Source organism: Oncorhynchus kisutch, linkage group LG9 (assembly GCF_002021735.2).
Source record: "Oncorhynchus kisutch isolate 150728-3 linkage group LG9, Okis_V2, whole genome shotgun sequence".
Lineage (NCBI taxonomy): Eukaryota > Metazoa > Chordata > Actinopteri > Salmoniformes > Salmonidae > Oncorhynchus > Oncorhynchus kisutch.
The window spans coordinates 10,453,526-10,470,886 of NC_034182.2; the positions used below are offsets into that span (position 1 = coordinate 10,453,526).

The window sequence follows — 17,361 nt, forward strand, 5'->3', positions numbered from 1 at the left end:
ATTCTACTGGAATGTTGAGTTATCAGCTGCAGACTACTGGGTCCCTCTCTGATAGAGTGTAGCCTTTCTGTCTTCCATCCTGAGGCATAGTCATTTCACAGGAAGTAGAGAGACAGCAGACGGAGAGAGAGAGAGAGAGAGAGAGAGAGAGAGAGAGAGAGAGAGAGAGAGAGAGAGAGAGAGAGAGAGAGAGAGAGAGTGAGAGAGAGAGAGAGAGAGGGCGAGCGAGAGCAGCTCTCTGCTCGTCCTAATGACTCTGTCCTCTGCACCACCGGGGTAATGTCTGCTGATGGGAAACATAGCCGGCCAATTACACAGCCCCTATCTAATCACAGAGGTCAGGGGTCAACTCACATCCACCATCCGTCTTCATTCTGTCACCCATTCACTGGACCTTACGCCTCGGTCCCACTGACAGCGTCTTTGCACAAAACGGTACGCAGCATCATCTGGATGTGTGTGCAACAAAAGTTCAACATTCACTTCCTGCTACCATCTACGCATACAGTTTGACACATGCGTTGGATAAATCCAACATATGCGCCACACCGAACCCACTGCAACTGCCTCTGCAACGCAACGCTGCAAGGCATCGGGGTGGCAGGTAGCCTAGTGGTTAAGAGTGTTGGGCCAGTAATCGAAAGGTTGCTGGATCAAATCCCTGAGTTGACAGGGTAAAAATATGTCGTTCTGCCTCTGAACAAGGCAGTTAATCCACTGTTCCCCACTAGGCTATCATTGTAAATAAGAATTTGTTCTGAACTGACTTGTTAAATAAAGTTGTTGTTTTTAAAGGCAAACACAGTGTTCCATTGGATATGTGTGATCGAGGCATTAATTGTGCTGTTTCAGTATGGGACAGGAGGACAGGACACGTTGGATTTCAGATACTGAGGCATACGCATACGTCATCAGTTTCTCCATCTGTGTAACACGTGCACACACACACACACACACACACAATTCAATCAACAATCGGGACAAATATATTCCCATCCAAATATTCAATTTTTAAAAAAAAACATTCATAAGCACAATAAATCTGTACACACAGACAGACAGACAGACAGGTCAGCCCTCTGCTCAGACAGCTGTTTCACGGTAGGAGGAACATATCCCTAAAAAGACTCAACCTTTTGTAGTTTACTCTCTATGGACATCATCTAATATATTATTCTGGGCAGCTCAATCTGGTCTAGGACCATTGTGTTTCTGACTGAAGATAATCCAACATGTTGCAGAGCTGCCTGGTTCAATATCAACTTTTAGTACAGGCATTTCTAGCAATTCCAGAACGTCTCTCCAATGTCATAGTTTACGTCCAATGGCGGAGGACGGCCAATAGAATTAGACTGGGGGCAAATCGAGACAGAGCTATATCAAGTAGACCGCATTGCTGCCAATATGGACTTGCACACAACTCAACAGAATCAGCAGACACAAAATGGTGGAAATAATAGTCAATCTCCCTTACTCCCTCTCTCCAAGCCAGGTAGGGGATTATATAGTCATATGTAGGAAGACCGACTCACACAGCCTGAGGCATTTGATAAGTGAGCTAATCAAACAATGACACGGGATCATCTCATTGTGTTCTACCCAGGATGACCAAATGAGAGGTATAGAATCTCTGAATGGGCAATATTCAGGTGAGTTCCTCAAACATAATACCTGCACTCTCTCTCTGTGTGTGTGTGTGTGTGTGTGTGTGTGTGTGTGTGTGTGTGTGTGTGTGTGTGTGTGTGTGTGTGTGTGTGTGTGGTGTGTGTGTGTGTGTGTGTGTGTGTGTGTGTGCGTGTGCGTGTGCGTGCGCGTGCGTGCGCGTGCGCGTGTGCGTGTGCGTGTGTGTGTGTGTGTGTGTGTGTGTGTGTGTGTGTGTGTGTGTGTGTGTGTGTGTGCATGTGTTTCAGGCGAGGGAGACTGGTACACAGCTGAGCAAACAGCAGAAAGTGTTGGATATAACTCACTGACATACACACAAATACTTAAACAAACAGGAGACACCTGAAAAGGCCTGAACATAGAGGCAGTGAAAACCCCTATAGAAAAGGGCCCATCATCACCACAATCCTCTCTTGCTCTCCTATCCTGGCTAGCTCTAGGGCCCAATATGACTAATGTATCGTTTTGTGTCCACGCTATTTGCCGTGGTAGCCTATAAGCTGAACTGGCGTTTGCGTGTGCGTGCATAGATGTGTTTCGATTGCATTTGTACGGCTAGACAGGCTAGCGTTGGGAGGGAGTGTGTGCTGTGCGCTAAGCTAACTCTAGCTCCAGCTGTGGTGTGATTTGAGTCAGAAATGAGTGGAGGTGTGAACGCACAGCCAGGTGCTGCCCCCTCTCACCCTCACACCTTCCCTCAGTCCACTTCCTCACAGTTAATTAAGAGCACTGGCGGGGGGCTGGAGTCGGGAAGGGGGAGAGGAGGGGAGAGAAACAGGGGGTTCCTGTGAAACAGCTGTAAAACCTGCCATTACTGCTGAGCCTGTCAGAGAGCAATAGGGGGCGGGTGGAATGAAGTGCGGAGAGGACAGGGGTGTGGGGTGATTGAGGATGATGATTTGGATCGGTGTGGCGGAAGGGGGGGGGGGGTGAATTAAGTAATATAGAGGGGAGTAATATCACATTGAAGTCATAATAAGACAATGTAGTGAAACTCACCTTCACACTGCTTGCCGTCTCCCTTGTACCCCGGCTTGCAGATGCAGTTGAAGGATTTGGGGGTATTCTGGCAGAGAGCATCAATGTGACAGTCATCCGTGCCTTCAGAGCATTCATCGGCTTCTAAAGAAATGACACAAGGGACAACTGTAAACCACTGGTCTCTAAGGACTCATCAATAGGACTAAGTCTATAAAATAGTGATGATTTTGGTGAGAGGTGAATGGGTTTTGTACAACCTCCATCGAATGTTTTAACCCTGCTCTCTGAGGGAAAGCTCAGTCCTCTTGGCCAAATGCAGCTCCATCCAGATATATACAGGCTGGAAATATTTACTTTATGATGGCAAACGTCCAAAATGTAAAGCTCCTCGTATAAGACAATAAACTGTCAGGGAGGGACATAGTGGATGGAGGGTGAGGTTTCTTAACTCTATAAATGATACCGGTAGGTTCTCTTGGATAACACTAAAGAGAACAAAACCAATAATAATTTATATGAATCAAATACCATTAGCAGAGAGGTACACTAGTGTATCAGGGCTTAGTGGATGCCTATGGAATACTGAGTGACAACATTGAACCCTAATTGATCAAGTCAATGTTATAGAGTCACATCTGGGGGCTGAATCCAGAGGCCTCAAGCAGGCTAATTACAGCTCATTCACAGACAGAGAAAGAAAGAGAGAGACCACACGTGTAAGAGAGAAAGTTGTATCTATCCAAAATTCTGTTCCCTTTCTCTCTCTAGTGCTGTATCTTGAACTGAGAAGCAGCTACCCTGTCTCCTGTCTTGCCCCTGCCCTGCCCAGCTCAACGAAATGCAATGAAGAAACAATCAAATGTCATTACAATAAATATTTTTTATCAAGTGGATGACTGATTTATTTGCTCCCATGTGAGTGCCAGTAGAAATGACAAATAAAGTGATAGGAGTAGGCAGTGGGATATAGCCTGTAAAACCTGGACTTGATAGTTCAACTGCCAGGTCTCACTGAGTTGTTGACAGTGAATAGAGATAAGGCAGGAAACTGTTATTGCAGGTTCACCATGGGACTATTATTATGAAATATCGTTGACTAATAGTTAAATAAAGCCCTCTCCGGTGCTTCAGTGCCCGTCCCAATAATGACTTCTCGCTCATCCATAGTGGGAGGGAGACACTGTGCGCCACTATCCACTGAAAGGTCGTCGATAAGCAGGTTGGGACAGACTCCTCTAGGGACCGCGAAGGCCACCTTTCCAACCCACGTCCATATGGATACCTCTGGGCAGACAACTGATCCGGGAAATATGCTATGTATCAGCTCATAGGAGGGATTTTTTTCAAGCAGAGGGGGGTGAAAAGATGCGTAGTCATATTTTTATTCACACAATTAAAACCAGTCCAGGACCTACTTGACAGATTGATCTACGACGGGTAAAACATTCAGATAGATATCAGGCGACGGACCTCATTTCTTGTTGACTCTTCTCACTTGTTTAACATTCAGAAATGGGAATTCAATAAGGCGAAACAAATACTAAACTTGAAATAGTGTTTAGAGTAATATTGACAAAAAAAATGGACTCTTTTATTGTCAGTCAAAAATGGGTGATAATGGTTCAGCTCCGCAAGGCCAAATGTAAACGTTATTGCAGCCTCTGATTTATTTCGCGCGCATATCACATCACCATTTCAAAGGCTATTATAATTGCTAGATTTGGCTTCAAATGTATATATTTCATTCACTGTTGTTGTGCAAAATCGGTGTTCACCTATTTCTCCTTTCCATGCTGTTCAAATGATCCATCCTCAACCAAGTGTTTCTCAAAGGAACATGTTATCTCAACTATCTCAACTGTAATCTCAGTCCACAAATACTCTCCAATTAAAATGAATATCATCTACGTTAGCCTGTGCATTAAAGAAATCCACTACGTTTCACCTATTCTACGCTGTCATACACTGGTTTAACAGTTCAATAAACCATTAACAGGAAAATAAATATATAGGCAGCACTAGCCTATCTTAAAAATATGTGTCAAAATTATTAAGAGAGAATGAGAGCTCTTTACCTGCGAGTCCAACATTCCCCATCACCTCACAAGTATTAATGAGGACGAAAAACAAACAAACGTCCCAGGAAAAACAAGCACTTCCCATGGTAAAAGGCGGTGATTGAATGCAGTTTTTTGGTTATGCGTTTCTTTGATAAGAGAACCGTTTTGGTACTGGCAGAGGCAGTAGAAGAGGACAGCGAGACCAGCGGAGCCGCTCTCTGATTGGCTTGCACACATTTGAAGAGCGGGTTGGAGGTGTAGAGAGAGAAGAGAGAGAGAGAGAGAGAGAGAGAATAAAATTGGTTGCTTTGGTTCAATTGATTACTCAACGCCCGAGACCGCAACCAACCCAGAAAATCATTACACTTGATCAATAAATGTTTTCAGATATTTGTCACTAGCGCGGGGGCCAAATTGTCAGCAGAGGTCTCAATTGCCCATAATGGAACTCATCATGATGTAGGCCTATAAATAAGGTTATACATCTTCAAGTTACAATCGTGGTAAATAATAATGAGAAAAAAAGAGCTCAGATGTAGCTACGTTTTCATGTTTTTCAGATGAGTTGTCCCGCAAGCGCTTATTTCAATAGGCTACATGCGTAGCCAGCCTAATGGGCAGTTTTGGGGCACTTCTTAGTTGGTTGTGGTGGGTAGGCATATTCTTGTCATTCTTTGCAATGCAATGTAAATACTTTGAAATAAATTAAGTCATAAGAAGCATACATCTGAAGGGACCAACATTATCTGTAAATATAATGCACGCAAGTGCAACTCCTGCACAGTATTGGACTTGCCACCTTCAGAGCAGGAACTTTACACAGGGCTGAAGTTTGAGCGTAGGGATACTGTCCTCTGCTGGTCTCGAGACACATTACGTCAGTGCGCTGGTTTTGTCCCGCCCACCTGTCAGTGATAAAGGCACATGTTTGACCAATCACTGTGCAACAAAGCAGGCTTCGCAAAGTGTCATGGCGTCTCCCTTGAAGGGGGCTTGGACCTGGAAAATCTAGCCATTGTCAGTAGTGTCTTTCTCCTCTAAATAGGCCTGTTAAAAAACATTTACTTATCAAACGGGATATTTTTCAAGACAAAGACGTCACCATGGGGACTGTCCACGCCAGGGTAAATCTTCATTTCTTACAACCACGGAACGTGGGGAGGAAATTCTGCATGACCTCCCCGTTCAGTGTCTATTGTATGGCGGTGTACCATGGACAAACGCATAGGCCGTAGACTAGATACATAAATTACATTAATGGCGAAGAGTTGTATGACATGAGGCAAATTGTTATTTTACCATATTTTATGTGATGTTATGCAATATGGATTGTGTCTGATCTTTCAGCATGCTAGCAAATGTACCACCTTGACAGAACGAAGCTAGCTAGGTAGCTATTTAAGCATGGTCATATCTTCACATGATTTTTCTACTTTCTCGACACTATTCAGAGTATGGACCCTCTCCCGATGCACGGGCGTGACATGGGCGTTCATCCCGACGACATGATTGAGGTGCAGGAGGCAGAACATGAGACTAAACAGGAAGTCCTGGAAAACAAAGACGTAAGCATCTCTTATCCAAGCTAACGTTACTCCCATTACAAGTTGTTTATCATCTCATTAGCAAAGGGAGCTGAGTAAATCATTGATCACCTAGTTGGAATGGATGCTGAGAATCTGGCCCTTCATTGCAGGTTGTTGTCCAACATGTCAACATTGAGGGCTTGGGCCGAACGAAAGAGGATCTGCTGGGCTATGAAATCTCAGAGGTCTTCGATGCTAAAAACCTTATTGATGTAAGTATGAGCACTCTGGACTCCACATACTTGAACATGCACACATAACCTACATACACACTCTGAAATGTTCCCTTATTTAAGGGGAAACATCTGTGCTAAAAGCTGTTTGTTGGGTCTTTTGGGTCTTTGACAGGTCATGAAGAAGTCTCATATTGCCAGACAGAAATTGCTGCGTCTGGGCATTTTCAAGGAGGTGGAGGTCGTCATTGATACATCAGATGGTACAGTGTGCGCCCATAAACGTGTGTGTGTGTCTGAAACAATATCACAACCTATCTCAACCATGAGATGTTGCCAATATGAAAGGATAACCAGTAAATAGATATTTGCGTCACTGGAGAGGAGCCCTCTGTTAGTCTAGCTGTGGTCACGGTCTGTTTTGGTCTACCCCTCCCAGGTGCGGATGCATTGCCCAATGGTCTGGATGTGACGTTCGAGGTGACAGAGATGAAGAGACTGACAGGCAGCTACAACACCATGGTCGGCAACAACGAGGGCAGCATGGTGAGAGAATACACACACAGAAACACCACTCTCTCTCACCCACACACACACTTACAGGAGAACTATAACAAAGCATCACACAATATTGTTAATTGAAACCCCTGTCGCAATGACCCAAGGAAGACGTTCCTAAATACAATCGTGTGATATAGAGGTGATTTCCAAAATGTTTGCAGACAGGTTAAGCAGCTTCTCTGCCTCATTTTCACTGCAAACACTTCCAAATAGGTGCATTGTGTGGTAATGTACGTTCAGACAGGTAGAACAGGGGTGAGACCCTGACTTGGGAGTAACATTGTCTCTGTCTTCCAGGTGTTGGGTGTGAAGCTTCCTAACGTGTTTGGCCGTGCTGAAAAGTTAACCTTCCAGTTCTCCTACGGGACCAAGGAGACTTCCTATGGCCTGTCCTTCTTCAAGCCCCAGCCAGGCAACTTCGAACGCAAGTACGAACAGTGAACACCGCTGTCCTTGCTCTCCGTGTCGATAGGAAATTGAAATAGCACTTGCAGGCCTCCCGAGTGGCGCAGCGGTCTAAGGCACTGCATCACAGTGTTGCGGTGTCACTGCAGCTTGTGGTTCGATCCTGCAGCTGACCAGTCGTCAGTTGAACGGTGTTTCCTCCGACACATTGGTGCAGCTGGCTTGCGGGTTAAGTGAGCGGATGTTTAAGAAGCTAGGCTTGGTGGGTCATGTTTCGGAGGACACATGACTCGACCTTCGCCTCCCCCGAGCCCGTTAGGGAGTTGCAGCGATGAGACAAGATCGTAATCATGAAATTGGGGAGATAAAGGCGGTAAATATTACAACAACAAAATAGCACTTGCGGTGTAATGGCTGCCATTTTGTTTCAAGTTTGATTGTTTCCCTCAGAGGTCATATTGACAGTATGTTATGTTGCCATGGTGATGTATTTATAACCTTTATGTTGAACATTGTCTCATTACTGAACTATCACTGATGGATCATGGTCCTGACAGGTGTTGTCTTGTTGCAGCCTCACTCTAAACCTGTACAAAGTCACAGGCCAGTTTCCATGGAGCTCCCTCAAAGAGACAGACAGAGGAGTCTCCACTGAGCTCAATGTAAGAGGACTCCTACTGTGTGTGTTTGTGGGTCTGTGTGTCTCACATTTGTTGTATTCATTTTATCTGCCTTGAATTTCCACAGGGATAACTTTCTCTCTCACTCTCCTATAGTTTCCTTTATGGAGGACCAACCACACTCTGAAGTGGGAGGGTGTGTGGCGGGAGCTGGGTTGTCTGGCACGCAGTGCCTCCTTCGCCGTGCGAGAAGAGAGCGGGCACACCCTCAAGTCTGCCCTCTCGGTACAAAGCCCTTTGTCTCTCAGTTCCCTTTATCTAATAATCTTAACCTTTAATGATCTTCACTCTCAAAATAGCAAGAATCTGAGTCAATCCGCTGATGGTAGTTGTCTTGCAGCACACCATGTCCATTGACAACAGGAACTCTGCCATCTTCCCCAAGAAAGGTGCCTTACTGAGGATTAACCAGGTATGTTTGTGTATGTGACTTCCTCTGCATAATACACCACTGTAGATCTATATGAAGTGGCCATGCTGATGTGTGTTGTCTTGCCCTCTGTAGGAGCTGGCTGGCTATACAGGCGGAGATGCAAGCTTCCTGAAGGAGGACTTTGAGCTGCAGGTCAACAGACGGCTGGTCTGGGACTCGGTAAGGGAACACTACTCAGTCCCTAACCTGGGGGAAATAGCCAGGACAAATGGGAAGTGAATTATGGGTACCTGAGTGTTAACATGTCATATAACATGACCCTGGTGGCCTCTTTCAGGTCCTCTCCGCCTCTCTCTGGGGTGGGTGTCTCCTCCCCATTGGAGGTAGACCATCCTCCATCGCTGACAGGTAGGACCACTCCCAACAGATTCATGGCACATGGCTTTGATAGAAATTGCTAGGTAGCACCATTGAGTTAAAACTCATTCTGTGAAGTATTTATCATCGAGTGTTTAGGGGATGATTTGAGTGACATTTGGCCTGTCATTGACATATTTCTGTATTGTCCAGGTTCTATCTGGGAGGTCCCACCAGTGTGCGAGGATTTGGAATGTACAGCATCGGCCCACAGAGCGAGGGTGAGGTCACGTGCTCTCTGTTTAATTGAACAGACATGTGTGGTGCACAGGTGTGGGTCAGTAGGAGCCCCATCTGAGGTCCTTCTGCTAGCCCCGGCTCGCTAGCTGTCTGAATCGCCGTGTCTCCAACCAGCCTCACTACTCACTGGACCCTTATGATCACTCGGCTAAGCATGCCTCTCCTTAATGTCAATATGCCTTGTCCATTGCTCTTCTGGTTAGTGATTGTCTTATTTCACTGTAGAGCCTCTAGCCCTGCTCAATATACCTTAGCCAACCCTGTAGTTCCACCTCCCACACATGCGATGACATCACCTGGTTTAAAGGATGTTTCTAGAGACAATATCTCTCATCACTCAATGCCTAGGCCTACCTCTACTGTATTCACATCCTACCATACCTTTGTCTGTACATTATGCCTTGAATCCTATCTTGCCCCGAAACCTGCTCCTTTTACTCTCTGTTCCGACGTACTAGACGACCAGTTCTTATAGCCTTTAGCCATACCCTTATCCTACTCCTCCTCTGGTGATGTAGAGGTTAACCAAGGCCCTGCAGTGCCTAACTCCACTCCTATTCCCCGGGTGCTCTCATTTGTTGACTTCTGTATCCGTATAAGCCTTGGTTTCATGCATGTTAACATTAGAAGCCTCCTCCCTAACTTTGTTTTATTCACTGCTTTAGCACACTCTGCCAACCCGGATGTCTGAGCCGTGTCTGAATCCTGGCTTAGGAAGACCTCCAAAAACCCTGAAATTTCCATCCCTAACTATAACATTTTCCGACAAGAGAGAACTGCCAAAGGGGAGAGAACTGCCAAAGGGGCGGTGTTGCAATCTACTGCAGAGAGAGCCTGCAGAGTTCTGTCTCACTATCCAGATCTGTACCCAAACGATTTGACCTTCTACTATTAAAAATCCACCTTTCCAGAAACAAGTCTCTCACTGTTGACGCTTGCTGTAGACCACCCTCTGCCACCAGCTGTGCTCTGGACACCATATGTGAACTGATTGCCCCCCATTTATCTTCTGAGCTCGTGCTGCTAGGTGACCTAAGCTTGATGCCCTCAATCTCACACAAATTATCAATGAAGCTACCAGGTACAACCCCAAAGCTGTAAACACGGGCACCCTCATAGATATCATTCTAACCAACATGCCCTCCAAATACACCTCTGATGTTTTCAACCTAGATCTCAGCGATCACTGCCTCATTGCCTGCGTCCGTAATGAGTCTGTGGTAAAACGACTACCCCTCATCACTGTCAAACGCTCCCTATAACACTTCAGCGAGCAGGCCTTTTTAATCGACCTGGCCCAGGTATCCTGGAAGGATATTGACCTCATCCCGTCATTAGATGATGCTTGGTTATTCTTCAAAAGTGCCTTACTCACCATCTTAAATAAGCATGCCCCATTCAGAAAATGTCGAACCAGGAACAGATGTAGCCCTTGGTTCTCTCCAGACCTGACTGCACTTGACCAGCACAAAAACATCCTGTGGCGTTCTGCATTAGCATCGAATGGCCCCCATGATATGCAACTTTTCAGGGAAGTTAGGAACCAATATGCACAGGCAGTTAGGAAAGCTAGGGCTAGCTTCTTCAAGCATACATTCTCATCCTGTAACACAAACTCAAAGTTCTGGGACACTGTAAAGTCCATGGAGAATAAAAGCACCTCTTCCCAGCTGCCCACTGCACAGAGGCTAGGAAACACTGTCACCATGATAAATCCACTATAATTGAGAATTTCGATAAGCATTTTTCTATGGCTGGCCATGCTTTCCACCTGGCTACCCATACCCTGGTCAATAGCCTTGCACCCCCCACAGCAACTCTCCCAAGCCTCCCCCATTTCTCCTTCACCCAAATCCAGATAGCTGATGTTCTGAAAGAGCTGCAAAATCTGTACCCCACTAATCAGCCGGGCTAGACAATCTAGACCCTCTCTTTCTAAAATTGTCTCCCGAAATTATTGCAACCCTATTACTAGCCTGTTCAACCTCTTTCGTATCATCTGAGATTCCCAAAGATTGAAAAGCTGCCGCAGTCATCCCCCTCTTCAAAGGGGAAGACACTCTAGACCCAAACTGCTACAGACCTATATCTATCCTACCCTGCCTTTCTACGGTCTTCGAAAGCCAAGTTAACAGATTATTGACCATTTTGAATCCCACCGTACCTTCTCCGCAAAGCAATCTGGTTTCAGAGTTGTGCACCTCAGCCACGCTCAAGGTCCTAAACGATATCATAACCGCCATCGATAAGAGACAATACTGTGCAGCAATATTCATCGACCTGACCAAGGCTTTCGACTCTGTCAATCACCACATTCTTATTGGCAGACTCAACAGCCTTGATTTCTCAAATGATTGCCTCACCTGGTTCACCAACTACTTGTCTGATAGAGATCAGTGTTTCAAATCGGAGGGCCTGTTCGGACCTCTGGCAGTCTCTATGGGGGTGCCACAGGGTACAATTCTTGGGCCGACTCTCTTCTCTGTATACATCAACGCTCTTGCTGCTAGTGATTCTCTGATCCACCTCGCAGACGACACCATTCTGTATACTTCTGGCACTTCTTTGGACACTGTATTAACTAACCTCCAGACGAGCTTCAATGCCATACAACTCTCCTTCCGTGGCCTCCAACTGCTCTTAAATACAAGTAAAACTAAATGCATGCTCTTCAACCGATCGCTGCCTGCACCTGCCCGCCCGTCCAGCATCACTACTCTGAACGGTTCTGACTTAGAATATGTGGACAACTACAAATACCTAGGTGTCTGGTTAGACTGTAAACTCTCATTAAGCATCTCCAATCCAAAATGATATCTAGAATTGGCTTCCTATTTCGCAACACAGCATCCTTCACTTATGCTGCCATACATATCCTCGACTTCGATGTCATTTACAAAATAGCCTCCAACACGCTACTCGACAAATTGGATGCAGTCTATTACAGTGCCATCCGTTTTGTCACCAAAGCCCCATATACTACCCACCATTGCGACCTGTACTCTCTCATTGACTAGCCCTCGCTTCATACTCGTTGCCAAACCCACTGGCTCCAGGTCATCTCAGCTCACTGGTCACCATAGCAGCACCCACCCGTAGCATGAGTCCAGCAGGTATATCTCACTGGTCACCCCCAAAGCCAATTCCTCCTTTGGCAGCCTTTCCTTCCAGTTCTCTGCTGCCAATGACTGGAAAGAACTGCAAAAATCACTGAAGTTGGAGACACATATCTCCCTCACTAGCTTTAAGCACCAGCTGTCAGAGCAGCTCACATAACACTGCACCTGTACATAGCCCATCTGTAAATAGCCCATCCAACTACCTCATCCCCATACTGTTATTTATTTATTATCTTGCTCTCCAGTGTATCTACTTGCACATTCATCTTCTGCACATCTACCATTCCAGTGTTTAATTGCTATATTGTAATTACTTCGCCACCATGGCCTATTTATTGCCTTACCTCCCTTATCTTACCTCATTTTCACACACTGTATATAGACTTTTTCTATTGTATTGTTGACTATGTTTGTTTATTTCATGTATAACTCTGTGTCACACTGCTTTGCTTTATCTTGGCCAGGTCGCAGTTTTAAATGAGGACTTGTTCTCAACTAGCCTACCTGGTTAAATAAAGTTGAAATAAATAAATAAAAGTTGCCCGGAGTCATGATGATGAAATGTAAGGGTTTACTTGTGTTACTGCAGGTGACTACCTGGGGGGAGAGGCGTACTGGGCAGGCGGGCTCCACCTGTACACTCCTCTGCCCTTCCGTCCGGGCCGGGGTGGCTTCGGAGACCTCTTCAGGACACACTTCTTCCTCAATGCTGGGAACCTGTGCAACCTCAACTACGGTGGGAACCCTGAACTTCATATTAGTCTATGTTCTGTTTTTCATTGACCCCATTAACTAATGTTGAGTTACAGTTGAAGTCGGAAGTTTACATACACTTTGGTTGTATTAAAACTAGTTTTTCAACCACTCCACAAATTTCTTGTTGACAAACTATAGTTTTGGCAAGTTGGTTGGGTCATCTACTTTGTGCATGACACAAGTCATTTTTCCAACAATTGTTTACAGACAGATCATTTCACTTATAATTCACTGTATCACAATTCCAGTGGGTCAGATGTTTACATGCACTAAGTTGACTGTCGCTTTAAACAGCTTGGAAAATTCCAGAAAATTATGTCATGACTTTAGAAGCTTCTGATAGGCTAATTGACATCATTTGAGTCAATTGGAGGTGTACCTTCAAACTCGGTGCCTCTTTGCTTGAAAAACATTGTAGACCTCCAAGTCTGGTTCCTCCTTGGGAGCAGTTTCCAAACGCCTGAAGGTACCACGTTCATCTGTACAAACAAATAGTATGCAAGTATAAGCATCATGGGACCACGCAGCTGTCATAACGCTCAGGAAGGAGACGCGCTCCGTCTCCTAGAGATTAATGTACTTTGTTGCGAAAAGTGCAAATCAATCCCAGAACAACAGCAAAGGACCTTGTGAAGATGCTGGAGGAAACAGGTACAAAAGTATCTATATCCACAGTAAAACGAGTCCTATATCGACATAACCTGACAGGCCGCTCAGCAAGGAAGAAGCCACTGCTCCAAAACCGCCAGACTACGGTTTGCAACTGCACATGGGGACAAAGATCGTACTTTTTGGAGAAATGTCCTCTGGTCTGATGAACCAAAAATAGAACTGTTTGGCCATAATGACCATCGTTATGTTTGGAGGAAAAAGGGGGAGGCTTGCAAGCAAAAGAACACCATCCCAACCATGAAGCACAGGGGTGGCAGCATCATGTTGTGGGGGTGCTTTGCTGCAGGAGGGACTGTTGCAATCAACAAAATAGATGGCATCATGAGTTAGGAAAATTATGTGGATACATTGAAGCAACATCTCAAGACGTCAGTTTTGTTAAAGTTAAGTTAACGTCAAGTTAAAGCTTGGTCGCAAATGGGTCTTCCAAGTGGACAATAACCCCAAGCATACTTCCAAAGTTGTGGTAAAATGGCTTAAGGACAACTAAGTCAAGGTATTGGGGTGGCCATCACAAAGCTCTGACCTCAATCCTATAGAAAAAGTGTGTGTGAGCAAGGAGGCCTACAAACCCGACTCCGTTACACCAGCTCTGTCAGGAGGAATGGGACAAAATTCACTCAACTTATTGTGGGAAGCTTGTGGAAGGCTACCCGAAATGTTTGACCCAAGTTAAAAATGTAAAGGCAATGCTACCAAATACTAATTGAGTGTATGTGAAACTTCTGACACACTGGGAATGTGATGAAATGAATAAAAACACTCTATTATTCTGACATTTCACATTCTTAAAATAAAGTGGTGATCCTAACTGACCTAAGAAAGGGAATTTTTACTAGGATTTAATGTCAGGAATTGTAAAAAAACGGAGTTTAAATGTATTTGGCTAAGGTGTATGTGATCTTCCGATTTCAACTGTACTTACAGTACATACTGCAAATAAATGTTAAATTGTCTGTCTGTGCATCTGTGTGCATTCTGCCTCTTTTTGTGCCTCTTCTTACGTGTAAGTGTTTCCTGTCCCCAGGAGAGGGTCCAAGAGCACACCTACAGAGGCTGGCGGAGTGTGTCCGCTGGTCGTATGGAGCAGGCATTGTGTTGCGTCTCGGGAACATCGCCAGGCTGGAGCTCAACTACTGCATTCCCATGGGGGTTCAGAGTGGAGACAGGTACAACACACAGACATTTGGAGGAGCAGGTCAGACTCGACTCCTGTAGGCCAGGTCGCAGTTGTAAATGAGAACTTGTTCTCAACTGGCCTACCTGGTTAAATAAAGGTTAAATAAAAATAAATCTAGCGCTCTAGAAAAGAGTGTGAGAGAAGACTCTCATACACTCACAGAGATGCAGTAGTGTTAAGTAAAAAAAACTTGAAAGTACTACTTAAGTTGTTTTTGGGGGTATCTGTACTTTACTATTTAGACTTTTACTTCACTGCATTCCACTTTGCTCCATAGATTTTCCCTGACACCCACAAGTACTTGTTACATTTTGAATGCTTAGCAGGACAGGAAAATGGTCAAATTCACACTCGAACATCGCTGATCATCCCTATTGCCAAATGCTTAATTTGTAAATGGTGTTGGAGTTTGCACCTGGCTATCCGTAAATTTCAAAAAACAAATTGTGCCATCTGGTTTGCTTAATATAAGGAATTTTAAATGATTTATACTTAAGTATATTTAAAACCAAATACTTTTACTAAAGTTGTATTTTATTGGGTGACTTTTGCTTTTACGGTATCTTTACTTTTACTCAAGTATGACAATTGGGTTCTTTTTCCACCACTGCAGAGATGATAGAATGAGAGAGGAGAGGCGTTATTGCTGCAATGCCATACTGCTCATATATGCTCTAAATAAACACACACAAGCCATAACACCTAGCTATACACATGCGGCACATAGGTCCCAAAACTTTTTTCTTGGGCTCATCTTCCCTCTTTTTCCGACCCTGCCTCAGGATATGCGACGGCGTCCAGTTTGGAGCAGGAATCCGTTTCCTGTGACGTCATCACCCTGCCGCCCGGGTCCAGCAGCAGAGAGCACGATGGGAGAAGAGCATTGTCACTTGTTATCCGTTGAGTATAACGCTAGCTGTGGGAGCCTACCAGAATGCACAGTCCTGGAGTGCCCCGCCCCCTTTTTGATATTAACCAATGGTATCCACTATGTTTGCTGTGTTACTTTTCCACCAACCAATTACGTTTCTGGCCAAAGAGATTTGGGTGTATATCTCCCCTGCCTTCCAGGACTGCTGAATGCCCTATCCATAGGGAAGTGACTATTGGTTTTGGTTCTAGATTTATTTTACTGTGTTAGAACTCTTGCCAACTGATTTGTCAATAGAATCCTGTACATGCCAATATGTTGATGCAACAGAAGGGATCAAATTTAATGGGAGAGCATATAACCAGCACTTTGTTTTGATGACAGAACTCACTTAGCCCATGGAAGGGAATTGACAACTCATCTCAAAACGGTCAGTTCTGCTATTTGACGTGTAGAATTGAGAGTTGACTCCCCCTCTCCACAGCAGCCCCTGTGAATCGGAGTTGGGAACCCCAAGTGTGACCCACCACCAGTGCTCTTACTGTTAGTCTTCTTTTTAATGTTGTCTAAGTTAAGTTACACAATAAATCACATTTGTTCCCCTTAATCTTTTTTTTGTGGTGTCTCATACACAGACACATTTGCAATACTTTATTCAGATCCAAAGTTCTAAAACATCCTCAGACCTGCATTAATGACAGCAGTTACAACACACAATGTGTCACATACAGGAGGGGTTAAGTCTCACTAGCCAGTTTTATCAGCCTGCAGTTATTAAATCACGCTATTGGTATATAAGTCAACTCCTGATATATTCAATGGCTTGGAAGTGCACCCAACTGTCTACACTTAACTGCAGCATGCAGATATCCAAAGCATGTCCAATTGCAACTAGTGAACTTCACTGCATAGTCAACATTTGACTTACATTGTAATTATAACATATCAAGTATAATCTCATGGTAATCCATCTAGTTTGTACCGATGTAACAGTATAGCTTCCTTCCCTCGCCCCGAACCAGGGACCCTCTGCACACATCAACAGCCACCCTTGAAGCAGCGTTACCCGTCGCACCACAAAAGCCTTGGCCCTTGCAGAGCAAGGGGAACAACTACTTCTCAGAGAGTGATGTCACCGATTGAAGCGCTATTAGCGCGCACCACCGCTAACTAGCTAGCCATTTCACATCAGTTACACCGACAATAACTAACCAATTCTACATTTAAATAGTAGGGGAGACTGACTCACTGATCTGTGCCTACCATGTAGCCTTGTGTCAAAGTTTAAAATGTCATGATGGAATTGTCGCATGCATTGTTTAATTTGTCCTTCCAAACACTGTTCTTTTGTGATGGCTTCATTTTTGTTTAAAAAAAAATCCCACTGATACATTGCCCTTTATCATGTTGAGCATGGGTGCTACGGAGGAGTGCCTTGTATTTCCCTCATGACATTTTAAACTTTGACAAGAGGCTACATTGTAGGCAAACAAGACATGTCAGATTGGGGTACTAAGATTATTTACAAAATGGGAATGGACAGTAGTACACTGTTGTCATGACTGACATGGATACAAACCAGTAATACAGTAAGTATCCCTTTGGAAATCAGCAGGCTTATAGGG

General features: G+C 44.7%; 2 protein-coding genes across 2 annotated transcripts in view; one reads left to right on the plus strand and one right to left on the minus strand.

Annotated features, from left to right (window-relative positions):
* The window catches only part of LOC109896304 (signal peptide, CUB and EGF-like domain-containing protein 1), a 137,724-nt gene extending 132,864 nt beyond the window's left edge, over window positions 1-4,860 (minus strand). Inside the window, exons 1-2 of the mRNA XM_031832732.1 lie at window positions 4,719-4,860; window positions 2,662-2,784 (exon numbers count right to left, since the gene is read on the minus strand). Of these exons, the coding sequence (XP_031688592.1) occupies window positions 2,662-2,784; window positions 4,719-4,806 (211 nt within the window). The 5' untranslated portion in view covers window positions 4,807-4,860. The remainder of the gene's footprint in view (window positions 1-2,661; window positions 2,785-4,718) is intronic.
* Window positions 4,861-5,642: 782 nt separating this feature from the next.
* LOC109896734 (sorting and assembly machinery component 50 homolog B) lies at window positions 5,643-16,343 on the plus strand. The gene is made up of 15 exons (XM_020491052.2): window positions 5,643-5,827; window positions 6,155-6,268; window positions 6,400-6,501; window positions 6,638-6,725; window positions 6,902-7,008; window positions 7,321-7,451; window positions 8,003-8,090; window positions 8,205-8,333; window positions 8,449-8,520; window positions 8,614-8,700; window positions 8,819-8,889; window positions 9,052-9,119; window positions 12,847-12,993; window positions 14,713-14,854; window positions 15,648-16,343. Exons 1-15 carry the CDS (start codon window positions 5,807-5,809, stop codon window positions 15,691-15,693), a joined length of 1,413 nt encoding a protein of 470 aa, XP_020346641.1. The 5' UTR covers window positions 5,643-5,806; the 3' UTR covers window positions 15,694-16,343.
* Window positions 16,344-17,361: the final 1,018 nt, after the last annotated feature.